This window comes from Asterias amurensis, chromosome 2 (assembly GCF_032118995.1).
Source record: "Asterias amurensis chromosome 2, ASM3211899v1".
Lineage (NCBI taxonomy): Eukaryota > Metazoa > Echinodermata > Asteroidea > Forcipulatida > Asteriidae > Asterias > Asterias amurensis.
In genome coordinates this window covers 11,099,900-11,116,924 of record NC_092649.1, presented here as the reverse complement: position 1 = coordinate 11,116,924, position 17,025 = coordinate 11,099,900, and the positions used below count along the sequence as shown (strand labels likewise).

Genomic DNA, 17,025 nt, shown 5'->3' with positions numbered 1-17,025 from the left:
GAACAAAAAATGGTCAACGAAAAAGTGCACGTGTCATCAAACTGACCATTCAACAACACTGTTACATAAAATGTCGAATGATTATTTCCATAGCGCCCTCTGTTGAAAATAACGTCGTGTAATGGAATCTGGAATAACTGCTGTCACTATGGTCGTCTTCCTGGCTTTTCATTGTGGATTTGAGCAGTCTTTAGTTTAAATTCGTATTTTGACAACTTGGAGCGGGACTATTTTTTTTCCATTTCAGACTTCTTGGGTTTGGTTTTCGATGACAATTTTAGACACGGTTTGAAGTACTCAACATGACAACGTTTGGTTTGCTTTCTACAGTTGAATTCTGCAACAATCAGGTCTTTTTCACAATTTAATTCAGTAACAATAATATGAGTAGAGACAATAAAAACAACTTGCGTTTGTACAATTTGCAACAGTAGTTAATAATATACAAAGCTCAAAAATATATAGTTAAGTTACCAATGAAATTATGAATAATAATAATATGTACACACCTTTGATTTAATACACACTAGCGATGCACCGTAATACATGTACATGGCCACTTATTGGATTGGTCAGAATGCATAACTTGTCATCGTTTGAACATAGTTTCCAAAGATTCACCCTTAAATACTCATTTGAGTGATGACCACACAATGAAAAGCAGCACAGATCATAATAAAAGAGACTTTGAAATGCAACCAGTTGTTGTGCATACAGCGCAGGTAAACGTATGTATTCGACTCATGACATTATGTAAAAGGATCACGTTGCCTTGGATCGGACGAGCTGGTCTATAAAAAGCGTTTGTAACCGTTTTTTATAAAATGCATATGGTTGGAAAGATGTTTTAAAAGTAGAATGCAATAATCCACACAAATCTGCCTCGAAATGGCGTGGTTATCTTTTACTGTGCGAACTTAACACAAAATGGCCGACCGTGTTAGTCGACGAGATAAGAGAAAAACCGTGCAATTTCGAGGCATGTTTGTGTTTGTGTCCATCATTGTATTCTACTTTTACAACATATTTTTACCCATATGCATTATATACCAAACGGTTACAAACGCTTTTAAAAGACCAACTCGACCGATCCAAGGCACTGTGTCCCTTTAACATTCTTGAGAGAGAAGCTAACAAAATGAAAGATATAATAACATTGACATTTAAGATGTTTACAGCTCTTGAACTCAGTACCGTAACTAGGGTAACCTTTTTCAGGGGCACAGTGGGTGACCATTATTTCTATGAGGGGCACTTCTGGCCAAGTTCTTTTTTCCTTTTAAACAAGCCCATTTTTTTTTACTGCCCTTGTATTACTAGATCTAATTGACTATTGTTTGTAAGTTAAACTAGAAATCAAATACATTGTCTTGTGTGTAAATGAAAAACATTAAAACTGTAATGAATATTTTATTGTTTGAGTTTCGATCCCTTAGGCGGGATGGCTGAAAAGGCCAGCCCGTCCATAACAAAACTTTTAAAGGGAAGGTACACGTTTGGTAATTACTCAAAACAAATATTAACGTAAAAACTGACTTGGTAACGAGCATTGGAGAGCTGTTGATACAAAAAAAAACATTAAGAGAAACGGCTCCCTCTGAAGTAGCCTAGGCTGTGAAATAGAGGTAATTTCTCACTTAAAGACAGTGGACACTTTTGGTAATTACTCAAAATAATTATTAGCATAAAACCTTACTTGGTAACGAGTAATAGGGAGAGGTTGGTAGTATAAAACATCGTGAGAAACGGCTCCCTCTGAAGTGCCATAGTTTTCGAGAAAGAAGTAATTTTCCACGAATTTGATTTCGAGACCTCAGATTTAGTATTTGAGGTCTCGAAATCAACCATCACCCACACCTTTCTGTGACAAGGGTGTTTTTTTCTATCATTATTATCTCGCAAGTTCGATGACCGATTGAGCTCAAATTTTCACAGGTTTGTTATTTTATGCATATGTTGAGATACACCAACTGTGAAGGTTAGTCTTTGACAATTATCAATAGTGTCCACTGCCTTTAAAGGAACACGTTGCCTTGGATAGGACGAGTTGGTCTATAAAAAGCGTTTGAAACCGTTTGTTATGAAATGCATATGGTTGGACATGTTTTAAAAGTAGAATATAATGATCCACACAAGTATCACTCAAAATTGCACGGTTTTCATTTTACGTCGCGAACTAACACGGTCGGCCATTTATGGGAGTCAAATTTTTGACTCCCATAAATGGCCGACCGACCGTGTTTGTCGACGAGGTAAAACAAAAACCACGCAATTTAGAGGCATATTTGTGTGGATCATTATATTCTACTTTTACAACATCTTTCTAACCATACCGATTTTATAACAAACGGTTACAGAACGCTTTTCAAAGACCGATCCAAGGCAACGTGTTCCTTTAAATAATAAAAGACTTCTAGCTAGAAGTCTTTTATTCCTATCTGAAAGCACACAAATTCGTCCAACAAGGGTGTTTTTTCTTTCATAATTTTCTCCAAACTCCGATGACCAATTAAGATCAAATTTTCACAGGTTTGTTATTTTATGCACATGTTGAGATACACCAAGTGAGGACACTGGTCTAGGACAATTACCAATAGTGTACCTTCCCTTTAAGTTTCATGTTTGCTTATTTTATCGGTCACGAGTTGAAAGGGATTTCGTGTAATAAAGGCACCAACCTGAACCTAATGGTATAGTAATGAAACTTCGTGTCTATAAAGCTATACCATCGAACACCTGGTCGCATATATACAGTCAAATTAAACGGCTTCACTTAATTGTTGTGTGATAATAAATGCCTGAAATAATTGTACAGACTTCAACATAATCTTTAGAAATGAAATTGTAGTGTGTCTGAATAATGTAGTAGATATGCAGTGGTATCCAATTTGCAATAAACGAAGTAGAGTGCTCTCCATGGTGGGCGAAACAATTGCTCTGATGAAATGTAAAGCTTACCACTCAATCAACAAATTCAGCCATGGACCAAGTGTGACGTGTCAATGGCTTTGCCGGGATATTCAACTTTTGCAATTTAAGCGAATAGCTTAAAATGATATTCAGCTTAAAGGCAATGGACAGTGGATAAATACTACTGGTAATTACTCAACAGCTGTTGATAGTATAAAACATTATGAGAAACGGCTCACGCTGAAGTAACGCAGTTTTTGAGAAAGAAGCAACTTTCCACGAAATTTGATTTCGAGACCTCAGATTTAGAATTTGAGGTCTCGAAATCAAGCATCTAAAAGCACATGACTTTGCGTAACAAGGGTGTTTTGTTCTTTCAACTTTTTATCTCGCAACTTCGACGACCAATGAGCTTAAATTTTCACAGGTTTGTTATTTTTACGCAAATGTTGAGATACACCAAGTGAGAAGACTGGTCTTTGACAATTACCAATAGTGTCCATTGTCTTTAAAAGCAGGAATTATAAACAATTGGTGTGGATAAGAGCATCACTGAGAGCCATCCTACTTGCTTCTCATGGTTTGAACCTTTGAAGTGAATAGCAGACATAAATACCCACTGACTTATTTTCTTGTTGAAAAAGACCCATCCCAAGAGTCTGGGAAGGAAAAACACGACAGATTCATCGTCAACCTGAAATCTGACATTAGGCAAGAAATGTGTTGAACTGGGTCGCTTTATGTTCGTTAATTATTATATTATGGTCTTGTAAGATAACAGAGAGGTCTCTTTTGTTTATCACCCCCAAATTTTCTGTTAAGACAGTCCCTTCCAATGACAAACCATTGGTAAGAACGAGTGTAAACTGTGACACTAAAAAGTGAAGACAAACCAATTATAGACCACAACAAGAACAGCTATATAAACAGGAATAACAACAGCAAGAACAATGTTGCAATCAATAATTAGGCCTGTTGTTGTTGTCATCAGGGACGTTTACCATCTGGCCCACAGGTTTTTTCCGGAACAGCTACATAAAACTTAGACCAGAGTATAGAAAACAGTCACACTAGGTTTTCGTTAACCATTACATTATGCACAGTGCATGAAAGCCGACTGAGTAACGTTTGAGAAATTAATTCCAAGCCGCATTGCTTGCTACAGTAATTTTATTCCAATCTGTTATAGCAATTTCTTAAACGGTTAAAGTTGAAATGCCGATAGACGAGCTGTACAGTATTATTGTACAATATGACGAGTAATTTGATACAAAAATTCAGGTTCTATTGCACATGATGACGTCACTACGACAAACACTTTCCCGTTTCAGCACCGCTTCTCTCCATCTCCCTGACCTTACAGTACAACTTGGCGACGTAACACAGCGTACTGGACGCAATGATAGCAAATGAGATACCAACAATAAACTCAATGGCTAGTGGCGACACATAGGTTGTGCAGATTAGCCTGAATGTTTCGTCATCCTTGATCAAAAACATGGAGATGTTTTCGAAGGCGGTGGGTGAGGCACACACAATACCCTTGTAGGATTCCACATTCTGTGCGTCCGTGTATACCATCCACGGGTGTTTCTTGGGCTTCGACATGGCCTCTCGCATCCACTTGATTCGGCAATCACAATGCCATGGGTTATCGTACAGTTTGACATCCACCAAGTTAGGCAGTTTAAAGGTCTCCTCTGAGACGGTTGTCAGGCGGTTGCTGTCCAGGAACAGACCACGGAGATTCGTGCAACCTTGGAAGGCTTCTGGCGATATACGTGCTATGGAGTTCCTACTCAAGCCTAAGTTCGTGAGTGTCGTCATGTTGCTGAACTGGTTCGTTATTCGCGTCAGATGGTTCAAGCGGAGATCTATTAGACGAATGGACAACAGAGGTCTAAAAGCCGACTTGGGTAGCTTTTCTAATCTATTGCTACTAAGGTATAGCTCCATGAGATAATCCAAGGCGATAAAGCTTTCGTTGTTTAGTCTACGTATTGAATTAAAACTAAGGTCGAGGCTTCCCAGGCTGGACCCAATAAACACACCTGGAGGGAGCTCCTCGATAAAATTCCCTGAGAGGTCCAGCGTCCAGATACTGTAGGAGTCAAAGAAATCTCCGTATTCCAAAGACGTTATTGCATTATTGTTGAGTTCCAGGAGTACCAGTCGGGTCAGCCTCATAAAGCAAGCCTGTGGAATGCCCTGAATCGAGTTGAAGCTAAGATCCAGGTGCGTCAGGTAAGGAAATCTACCAAATTGCTTGCATGGGATCTCTGAGAGGTTGTTGTCACTCACCACAAGGAGCTCAACGTTTGACAAGAAGTCTGTACCGGCGGTCGTGAGTAGATTCTTACCCGCATCTGGGAACTCGTGATTGAGGGCAGAGCCTAGTTGAAGAACCCACACATTGGGCATGCTGCTCAGCCATCCTGGTGACACATGCTGGATCATGTTATGGGTTAGATGCAGTTCCTCCAGTCGAGACAGGTTGCCAAACATCTCAGCCGACAGGGTACTTATGGAGTTGTTTGAGAGGTCAAGAATAGCAAGTTGCCACAACTGGGCAAAGACACAAACCGGAAGATCAATGATCATGTTGCCTTCGAGATCAAGAATCTGCAGTTGCGTCAGGTTAGCGAAGGTTGTCACCTCCAAGGAACTAATATGATTTGTGTGCAGGATGAGTTCCTTCAGTGACGTCATTTTCGACACTGGAGCGGGAACCCTCTCAAGGAAGTTAGTGTTCATGTCAAGACGTTTGAGTTTAGGCACATTGCTGAGGGCGTCATCCATCACGCTCCGTATGTTATCCCTAGCAAGCTTTAGCTTCCTTAGACTGCGCATTGTGTTGAAGGAAATCCTCTCCAAGACGGTGAAATTCTGGCCTATGAGTTGGAGGGTCCTGGTGGAGTAAGGAATCTCGGTTGGGACTTCAGTGAACATATTATCCAAGCAGGAGACCTCCCTGGTCCGTCTGTCACACCGACAGTATGCCATAAGGCATAGATGGGGCATGGTGATCTGTGCTGTTACCAGATGGAGCATCGCTAAGATGAGTAACGTCTCTGTACGTAACAGTTCCATCCTCATCTAGTAAACAAAAAGAACAAAATCGCATATTACAAATGGTCCACAGTTCTACAAACCAGAGTATTATAAATATGTCGCTCAATTCTTGACCTGTTCTTAATTTTGTGGTATAGATGGGTTGCACATGACGTCATTAACCGCCATCTTAGATGACAAATAATGGAAAAGTGCACGCGTGTACGCGCTGCGCACAACTCTCATCCACTGGTAGCCTTTCACTCGTCTAATGGCGGCCGATGCAAGGCGAGATTTAATGTTGTGTCAGTGCTAGTTAAAAATAAGAAATTACTTCCTTTGTTTTTAATTTAAAATTGAAGTTGAGCTTAAAGCAAGTTGTCAGGTAATCTTATTTTCAAGAGTTTTAAAGAAATACTATGTTGATTTCGTATATAGAGACATTTAAGCTGGCTCTGTTTTCTAGTTTTCAATACGCACACAGTCTTTACAAACTGTCGTTGGACGAGGAAAATATGTAGGATTACCTGATTCCTGGCGGCCATTGTACCCTAAAACAACCGCTCTACTTCCCCTACACTACCATTTCGTTTCAACCACACTTTCATTTGAGTCCTTTCGTTTGATAATGCCAACCCGTCTTAATCCGTGTGTAACATTGCGCCAGAGGTAGTAATTATAAGTGCCGATCGGGACTCGGGTTCCTGGCGCCTTTTTACCCAGCCCCATCAGCCGCTATTTTTGAGCAGGATTTATTGTCGGTGATCGAGGAAAAGAAAGTAAAAAGGAACGCAATCAGCCGCATCAAACATACATCGATCAAAATAATATACAAGCGCCTAGTGATCAGCGAGGTAGTAGTTTTTAAAGGAACTATTAATAACACATCCTTACCATAGGGTCAACGTAAGCAGCCAAGCGAGCTGGCATAGGCCTAGGGTATGACTAATGGGAAATGTCAACGCTACACACGGTATGTACGAGCCAGAGTTTATTCTGCAAGAAGGATGCTCTCATCCTAGGCTGATAAAATTGTCATAAAATATTTCAGAGGGAGAGATTGTTTTTATCGTATTGTGTGTTGTATTGTTTTTTTTACCCCTGGATAGATTTTGACCTTCGCTGATTTATGGAGTTTATTTATTGACTCTCTCGAGTTGAGGGTATAGGTGTTAAGCCCATGATATTCTTGTCTATGCAAAGAGTGAGTGATGAACGTAAGTTAGGGTGCGTTCGTTTAGCTTCCCTGGGTCGACCCCGGTGTGTGGCGGGTTTTTTTCCAGGACGAGCGTGTGCAGATATTAACCCACGTTTGTCCTAGAAAAAAAAAACCGCCACACACCGGGGTCGACCCAGGGAAGCTAAACGAACGCACCCTTAGTTTTACGATTTCGGGCGGTTTGTTAGGGGAGACACACAACTGGACGTTGACAATACAAGTGGAAATGTGAACCTTCCTCTATACCGATAGAACGATTACTAAAACTACGAGGTGGTTTTTAAAGCTTTTTCGCGGACAAAACTTCGCTTTTCCTACGAAGTTAAGTCATTTCCATCAACAGACATCTCCAAACTGCTATAAACACAAATTAAATGCAAAGCATCAATTTTCTATTTATATTCTATCAATGTGGCTAATTGTTTATAGCTGTATGTACCAGTCACCGTGTTGCTGATTGCCGACCACAATCTGGCTAAAGATAACAGCTTTTCTGCTTTTTCCTCCATGCTGCAACCAACAATAATAAAGTCACGAGTTAAGTTTATATACAAACTTATCGTGTCTTGTTTTTTATCCAGGGCAATGGGATGCAGATCGATCAATCACTGCAAATTTGTAATTTGCTAATGCGAACCTCAACGGGCTTGCCCTTTCGTGTTGTCATATTTTTTTCCCGGGGACCTATAGTTGTTGACCGGCGTGAGATGGAAACAGGCATGGGTTGAAAGTGCAGTTATTCCCGCCGAGGGTGCCTCGAGAGAGAGGATGCTCCTGGGTAGCGTCCCGGTGTCGATATCTCGATGTGTTTATCACAATCCAACCCCTTAGAGTAATCCTACTATTGTGTCAAAGACATAAGGTTTGACTTGCAGATTTAGAAAGAGAAAACAAAGATGTTTTTTGAAGAGGGATTTTTTTTCTTATGTTTGGTGATTCCCTGCGGATGAATGAGTGTAGAAACCTCTAAGATGATTTCTATGATAACGAACCTTTGCATGCTAAGGAAAGATTTAGGTACACCTGGGGTTTATAGCAAATAATGCAATGCAAGTCGCAGATTTCGCTAGGGTATTCAAACACACACTGCCGTACGCTTTAATGCATTTTAAATTTCCAGGTTGAAAGTTTTGACTTAATTAAAATATCACTGTCTATTGGAGCTATCGAGTTCACTTCCATTGGGACTACAACAAGTCAGGGAATGGAAATAAAGGTCGTAAATAAGTAGTATACGTATAAAGTATAAAGATGATTGCTTGTGCATGTCGTCAGGTGTTTTCATGGTGCACATGTACTGGCTCAACTTTACGGTAACCGTTATATATGACCAACTGTAATATAGAATGAGTGATGTGGGCGAGATAGCCCCCGCGATGGTAAAATGTCAAAATAATAGGTTGCCAAGAAGTCTAAAAACGTCTTCAAGTTTTGAAGGCACTGACTGAGGGCGCGCTGTAAACTGAGATTTGCACGTTGTGGCGTCACGCACAAACGTCTGATTTCCATATAGATTATCCCTGGAATATAGGCTAATAAATAAAATAGGCTAATAAATAAAATTATGATTAAAGCAAAACAGCAACAAATCATCCTCAACATGTCCTATTCCCAAATTGAATAATGTACCATGCGTTTCTTCACGTACGCAATAGGCATATTACAAATGAATCACCAATGCACAGGTGCAGTTAATACTCATAAATCCATGATTTGATTATTATATGTTTCATATAATACAAACTAATGTAGTCTACACAATTGTGTGTGTGTTTTCAGTATAAACAAACTATAATTAAAACAAAACAGTAATGGGCCTTATGCCTCAAAGCAGCAAATGAATGTTATACCGCAAATGATGTGTCAAAATGCGTTCATGCACGAAATATTATGCACCGCAATATTACCAAAGTTTCATCAGGTCACAGTGCATTTAAAAATTTGTGTTTCTTATTTTTACCAAAAAATATGTTGGTGCAATGTTTGGCTGCATAATGATTAAAGGTAACCTCTTGCAGCAAAGTAGGGCTTATTATGTTTCTAATCACATAATTTTTATGAGAATTTGAAAAAGGCCTACACAAAACATAATGTTGTCCCTGCGTGTGCAATCACCAAACACACGCACACACAAATCAAAGTAATTCCACTATTAATATTATTGAGCGTCTACGGGACTTGAACACAGCAGAGTTAACTTGGTGTTAAATTTCACAGAACAGCAAGAGTCATTACCTAAAAAAGAAGACACTCTTAGTGAAATAAAAGAAAGAAAACAAGAACAAAATTGCCATAAGAGCTGACGCCATTTTGCTTTGCCCATCGGCATTGTGTGTGTATGAAGTTGACATTGCATTGGATCGATACAATATTTACTGACGTCAAAATGCCATGTTTGTGCATGGCAAGAGAAACAGTGGTTAAAGCAAAATATTGATTCTCCATCACACTGTTGTTTGAAAGTGAAAGAGCAACAATTGCCTTAAAATTATTGCAAATCTGCAACAAAAGGTTTTATCTAAACATAGAATTCCTAAAGGTTTGCTTGATAGTCAAAACAGTTTATTCATACATAGAATTAATAAAAATTGTATAGACGTTACTATTGACAAACTTAGGAACAACAACAGTATTGACCCAATAATATGGTGAATTAATGATGCAAATTGAAGTTATGTGTTGACGTAGGGGTTGAACCGTTCAAGATTACTAGGGGTAAGCGTTAAACTTGTTGCAAGCCAAGCAATAAATGCAATGATATCAACGTATATGTCAACAGCTGTGGCATCAAATGGGGGCAAATTGCGAAGGGATTCACGCATAATAAATGATAGACAGCGGTTGGGCGCACAGCTGCTCTCTTGTTTTCTCAAAGTCTACAAAGCAATTTTATTTTTTTCACACTATGGACTGTATTTGTTGCAGTATTTACATTTCAACATTCGTTTAAAATACTGTCAATGTCTAATATCTAGAAAAAAAACCGATTGAAGACTTCAAAAATATATTTTCTGAATGAAAATTATTTTCTTTATAAAACCACACAACGGACATGAGTGTAGATACCCTAACTAAAGGTTACTTGTTTGCGAAGCAAATTAATGCCAACTAATTTAACTAATTAATCTCAGGAATATAATAGTGTAATATGTTTCTTTTCTGAAGCATTAAAGAAGCTTATAATAATTGGTATCTGAGCTTTAGGTCAAAAGGTACATAATTGAATACGTTTAGTACCTATTTGTCAAAGACAGTATTATAACCTCACTTTGCGTGTTGGGACCCAACATAATACATCAAATAACAAACCTGTGAAAATTGTTGCTCAATTGGTCGTCAAAGTTGTAAGAATATAATGAAAGATAAAACATGCCTGAAACCTTTTTCTTGTTGGTGAAAACTGAACTCTTTCCCTTACTTAAAATAATGTCGTTTCTGTAGGTTTTATAATATGAACAGCTCCCAGTGCTCTTTGACCAATTAAGTTTATCATGTTCATTGTATTTGGGAATAATTACCAAAGGTTTAACCTCCCTTTGAATAATGGTCTCTATGTGACAGGAATTACTCTATAGTTCTGCATTCTAAATAGTACCTGTCGGAATTGAGTACGGATTCTGGATCGTAAGGGCATGACCCTTTTCTGGGTCAGTAACACACACAACTGCGTCAACTGACGTAGTTTGAGTCAAATTCCACATGATTGACCAGAGTTTGGCGTCAGCCTGACCTAGAAAGGGTCAGGTTCCTACACGTTATATAGGTCAGTTATGACACAGTGTTTAGAGTGTGCTTACAGTAATAAGCAATTGAAACCAAGCGCATCTGCACTTACAGCTGCTACAGAAATATCCACTCTTAATGCGTAGGCCTAATTCACAGAATTTCAATTTGCACTAATGTGCGTTCTTACTTCACATAAAGTATAATTTGCTTTCATGTTAAAAACACTATCTCAGATATTTGGCGCCAACTGCTGCGAGTGTCAGCGCAGTGCTCCACGGTATACACATGAAACTGGGTCCTATTTAAATGTATACAGAAAAATAACTTTCCATCCAACTTGGGTGCAGAAAATATTGTTCTCTGCTGCAGATCTTTTGGCTCAATGTGAATAATTTATTTCGTATCTAGCTCCATACTTTCATATTTATACTTACGGTATAACTTTATTAATTTTGGTTTTTACCCATACACCGATGTGTGTTAGCACTGTATACTCGGTACTTTCCCGAGTCCTGTGAAAAAATACCACAGGCATGTTACTCGGGTAGGGCTCGAACCACGACCCTTGCAATTCTAGAGCAGTGTCTTTACCAACTAGACTACCGAGATTGCCGGTGTAGCATGCAATTATGTCCTCTATGCAATACTATCCGGAGAACATTATTGCATATGCAATAATGTCCGCCGGACGATTTTGCATATGCAATCGTGTCCGCCCGGACACTGCTGCATAATGCAACTGTGTCCGCCCGGACACATTTGCATATGCAGTTGTGTCCGCCCCTGTGCAAAACCATCCTTGCAGTAAATTAAACGCCCTTGGTCAGCAGAACACGTTCGCCATTTTTTTCACAAGCTAAGTGCTTGTCATGAATGACATGGGAAATGCTCGGCCGTTGGGTATTCGCTGCAATCATGAAATACGTGAATATTCATGCTGCATATTATACGAGGTTTAGCGCATGATGCTCGCTTACGCAAACACGATTGCATATGCAAAAGTAAAAAGTACGCTTCCACGTAATTAGAGTGCTATTGTGATTATAGAATGGTGATAATTGCCCCCTATACATTACACTAATAACCATCTAGGCCTATGGATGTAAGTCAATATCTGCATGCTTCTATAGGTGAAAAACAGTGTATGCGTGGAATACAGGCAGTATACACAGCCACATTAAAAGGGGAACCTAAAACCATGTAAGGTCATAACTGTTTGAAGGAGAGCCAATTAATTTTGAGAGCAGGTTCAATCCATGGAAATTGATACTGCACCGTTAGGAATGTTCTGTATGTCATCCAAATAATGACAATAAGATGGTGAGAACACAAAAAATAAGAGGAGAAACCCTATATCACTCTTCAACTTTTCCGCTAATGACCAAACAAATATATGATAATGGAAATTATGCGAGTTGCTTTTAAGCTGCAGGGGTGAAAATAACCTGCAGCAAGGGACCTGTTTGGTTGCATGCACCTGTAGTACATTGCCAGCACATGCATTAAAAGAAACTCCAGAGGTTAAGAGGAAAACAACTTTTGTTTTTGTTTTTATTTCCAGGTATCCCATGTGGACATACCGATGTTTGGTATACAAAGGATGCTGGCAGATATTTGCTCCAGTCTAACCAATGTAATCATTTACTCCTCTTGACTGACACCCCTTCATAGGATGGGACGTAAAACCGTTGGTCCCGTGTATTGTATAATGCAAGTACAAGAACACATCACGCTTTTCGTTAAGAGAAATTGGAAATAGGCCTACTGATGTGCATAAGGTGGCCCTCGCTGCACGGCCCAATTTCATGGTTCTGCTTTCCACAACAAAATTATTGTATAGCAAGGGCCTGCCATTAGCGAAGAATTTCGCGGTAAGCAAAGCCATGAAAATGGGCCCTGTGCTTTTGATTACGATTTTGATTTTATCATAACTGCATCAATTTTAATGAAATCATTGTTTAATTAAGTGTTTTATCGTCTCCATCTTCTTCTTTTGAATTTCCTAGAAAATGTCCCCCAAAATCATCAAAATATTTAACCATTGTCCAAAGATCGTCCAATACCGATGTTAGGGCCTATGCAAGTTCGCCCCAAACAAGGATAAAAGCTACCCTTGGTATGAAGCCACAAGAACAACAAGAAGGTAGGAATTTATATTTCGTCTTAAAACAGTCTATATTGTAGGATTGAGGGTAACAAGCACCAGGCAAGGAGTTCCACAGAGATGCAGTACGTTGAATAAAGCTGTTGGAAAGGCTCCTTGTTCTACATCTCAGCAAATCAAGAGAGTGTATGTAAGAGAAGAAGCAGAAAGTCTAGTTTCACGCTAAAACATTCTGATAGAGGCACTAGGTCGGACTCATTGGTTACCAGTGTGTCCGACCTAGTTTCTCCTATCGAATATGAAAATATCTGTGGAAAAGACAGAGGCTTGCTACAGACCTACAGTGTGCATCGATAACGAACCATCTGCCTGTACCCTAGTGACCGAGGCCTCTGCCATTGACAAAGTGTAGATCAATATGTTCCCTACCACCACTGGCAATCCCTGGGTGACGTGCGATTGACATAGAAGATGGCCAATTGATATTTCTAGATGACAGTTTCGGGGTAAACTTGACACGTTCAGCGGCTAATTTTTGTGACATGATGTAGCGACGGCTATTTTATGACGGAGAAAGGTCAGGGCTGACCAAACTGTCATTCGATTGCTTTTAAAAACAACATGTTAGAAGATGCATGTATAATAACAAATAAATAGGGAAGCTCACGAAGTGCAAAAAGCCTTGACAACAAAAAGCTTTTTTTTTACTTTAAAAAAAAGTTAGCTTAAAGTTTACAATCTGAAACGTAAGTCATCGAGAGTTTAGGGTCTTCGCATGTTAAAATGCACAAGTTTTTGACTTTCAATCTGAGAACTTTTTCGAATTATCAAGATGGTCTGACACCAAGCCTCAAGAGAGAAAACATCCAATCCTAAAATATTTACAAAACTGAATCTGAATCTTATTATGTGACTTTTAAAAGTCTTGAGTAGTTTAATCCCTAAACAGCTCTCGTAGGAAGCTAAACTGGGATGATGCGTTGGTGGCGCCATTGGTCGACGGTGCAAGGTGCGAAGAGAATAAATAATAAAAATGAAACAAAAGAGCAAGTATTCCCACGTTAAATTTGTCCCCATGTATAGTCTGAAATAAAACAATACGTAGTTGTTTCCAAATCGGTAAAAAAAATATTATTACAAAATCCTTCTTCTTCTCACGAATGCAACAAAGAATAAAGTGTCAAAGGTCGAGTTCCATGTATCGAGGTCCATCGTGTCGCAATTGGGTCACAGCTGCCCAGATGAACGCGGTGCCACCGTTTAGTTTTCTAATGGGGCTCTCAGTGAAACAAAAAAACATCAGAAATTTTGCAAACCGCATACCAACAAAAAGGAATCAAGGAATTGAAAACAAATGGGCCTTAAACGAAAGATTGGTAACGGTTGTTCTCTGAAAACATGTTTCCACTCGTCCTTGTCATTAAAAAGAAAATCTGGGACAGGAGACCTTCATTTGTTTCGTCGGTTCTTAAAAACATAACGTGGGCGATAATTTCAATTATTCACAGTAAAATGTCATTGAAATTTAGCTGGTATGAGATGGGAATAACGCACTCGATATAACCGTGTTTATGGACTTCAATAGATTACATGACAAACCATCCATTGTGGTTGCAGTCCCTCAAAACATGATGCACCTTATTTTATATTCACCAGGTGGCCATTGATTGTGCTTTCATTGAAAACCAAGAACATTAGAATGAATTATTTCTTCGAAAAACACATAATATATTCTAACTGGATATGTATATATATTTATTCCCACGACTGTTAGGACTGACACTAACACATTCAGTTAAATTATTAATTTGAACGCACAGAAAAACCTTCAGAAAACAACCTTCGTCAAAAGAAAAATAAACATTTCAATCTGGACCGCCAGGATTTTAATTAAAATGCAGATTATGTTTATCGACTGTGTCTGAAAGCTGAGACTGTTTGCTTGATTGATCCCATTCTTTGTAAATTAAAGGCATTCAGCTTTATTAAACTGTCAGTAATGCCAAAAACCCTCAGATGAATTCACCAACTAAACATTATAATAACTCAAATTGTCCTTGTTAATAGCTTCTTTTCGCAGGTATTACAGATCGTAAAGAAAAACTATTGAGACCTTTTGCTTGATTTGTTCCATTCTTTGCAAATGTAAGGCCCTATTGCTTTATACAAATGTCAGCAAAGTGGGAATATCACAGTTAAATTCACAAACCAAACGTTACAATAACTCATGTGTTGTATCCCCTTTGCTGCCATTGTATGGTTTCACACGTCATCAACATCAAATCGTAAATTGGATGAATTTGATTAGACGGTTTGCTTGATTTGTTTCTTTCTTTTAAATTAAATGCCTTAAGCTTTATCAAAATGTCAGTAAACTTAAGTAAGGATACCACTCGTGAACTCACCAACTAAACGTTATAATAACTCGAATTTTCCTTATCCTTTTTTGCTGCCATTGTATATAAAGGCTTTTTCACTCGAAATCAAAATCAGATCGTAAGTGAAGAAAAAATATTGAGACGGTTCGGTTGATTTGTTCCTTTCGTTGTAAATTAAAGGCCTTAAGCTTTATCAAAATGTCAGTTAAGTAAGGATACCGCAGCTATAATTCACCAGCTAAACATTATAGTAACTCACATAATGGCTTCACACGTAATCAGATCTTAAAGAAAAACTATTGTGACTGTTTGCTTGATTTGATCCATTCTTAAAGGCCTTAAGCTTTATATCAAAATGTCAGCAATAATATTGCAGATGAGAATACTGCAGATGAATTCACAAATAAACATTATAGTAACCACTGTACCTTATCTTCCTTTGCTGCCAATGTACGATGGCTTCTTTTCACAATTAATAATCAGGATAAAAACCGTAGAAACTATTGAGTAATTAAAGCCACTGAGCAGAATGCCCTTTGGTCATCGTCAACACGCCCTGGCATTAGGTTTTCAAAACTAAATAAAGAAAATACACCCACATGATCTTGAGTTTGCATTGATAAGAAAAGGGAAAATGCAATAAGAAGTCAGGAAGTGAACTTATCGGGTAACTGTACTTTGTTTTTCAAATGTGAGTAACCGATCATCTCCATTTCCTTTTGTATTCAAACAAATCCGACACCTTAAAAACGGGAACTTTTAAGGTCAGTTGTTATGTTTGTTTTCCTTTAACGTATAATTAGGCAATATTCAGTTTATCTTTGTGGCTTTTTCATTCCAAAGAATAATTTTGCTCGAGTCCACAATTAGTTAATTTACTGATTATCAGAGGATTTAGCTTTAATGTTTTATTTATTTATTTTTATTTTTGAATCGTTCGTTTTAAAGGTAATTTGTATTGCGTATAACATTTGGGCTAGCCATTAATTAATTCGTTAGCAAATTTGAGATCAGATATAGCAAGTTTTAGAATGTAAGTTTGAAGCGAAAAAGAGACAACCGTGAAAATATTTTTTTTTTAATATCCTAAATAGCCTAAAGAAAACATTTGACAAATTACTTGTTTTTTATATAAATTAAATAATAGTTAGGTTTCTGGTAAAACTAATACAATTTCATGTGGAACACTTTTCGGAGAAACAAGGTACGAACTTCTTGCGATTATCGAACCGAAAATCGCTAGGTTCATTTTAATAGATCGCTGATTTTATTTTCATTACATTTTATTATGTTTAAAAATTCTCAGAAATATTTCGTTATAAAATAATAAAACGTAAAGAAAATAAATTTTAAAGTTTCCCCCATCTGCCGAAGTCGAAATAAGAATAACATACCCACAAAACACAAATCGTTTCCCGCTGTTTCCACTTTAAAGTCCCCACCAAATGTTGATGAAATTTTCATTGAAAACTAATTCCTCTTTAAAATTGCATGCAAGTTTGCTTCGATAAGAAGAGACGGGAAAAGAACGCATCAGTTAACTTTGCTGAGAACGTACGTTATGCGACACATGAGCATGCTGCCAATAACATTTCCAATGGCATGTTTAATATTTTTCTGAAAGCAAACGATCGCGT

The 17,025-nt window shown here is 38.2% G+C and overlaps 1 protein-coding gene across 3 annotated transcripts in view; it reads right to left on the bottom strand.

Moving 5' to 3' along the window:
* Nucleotides 1-2,376: 2,376 nt before the first annotated feature.
* The window catches only part of LOC139954157 (uncharacterized), a 51,414-nt gene continuing 36,765 nt past the window's right edge, over nt 2,377-17,025 (bottom strand). For all 3 annotated transcript variants that reach the window (XM_071953850.1, XM_071953852.1, XM_071953851.1), the window contains one exon: nt 2,377-6,006. In XM_071953850.1, coding sequence (XP_071809951.1) covers nt 4,216-6,006 — 1,791 coding nt within the window. In that variant the 3' untranslated portion in view covers nt 2,377-4,215. The remainder of the gene's footprint in view (nt 6,007-17,025) is intronic.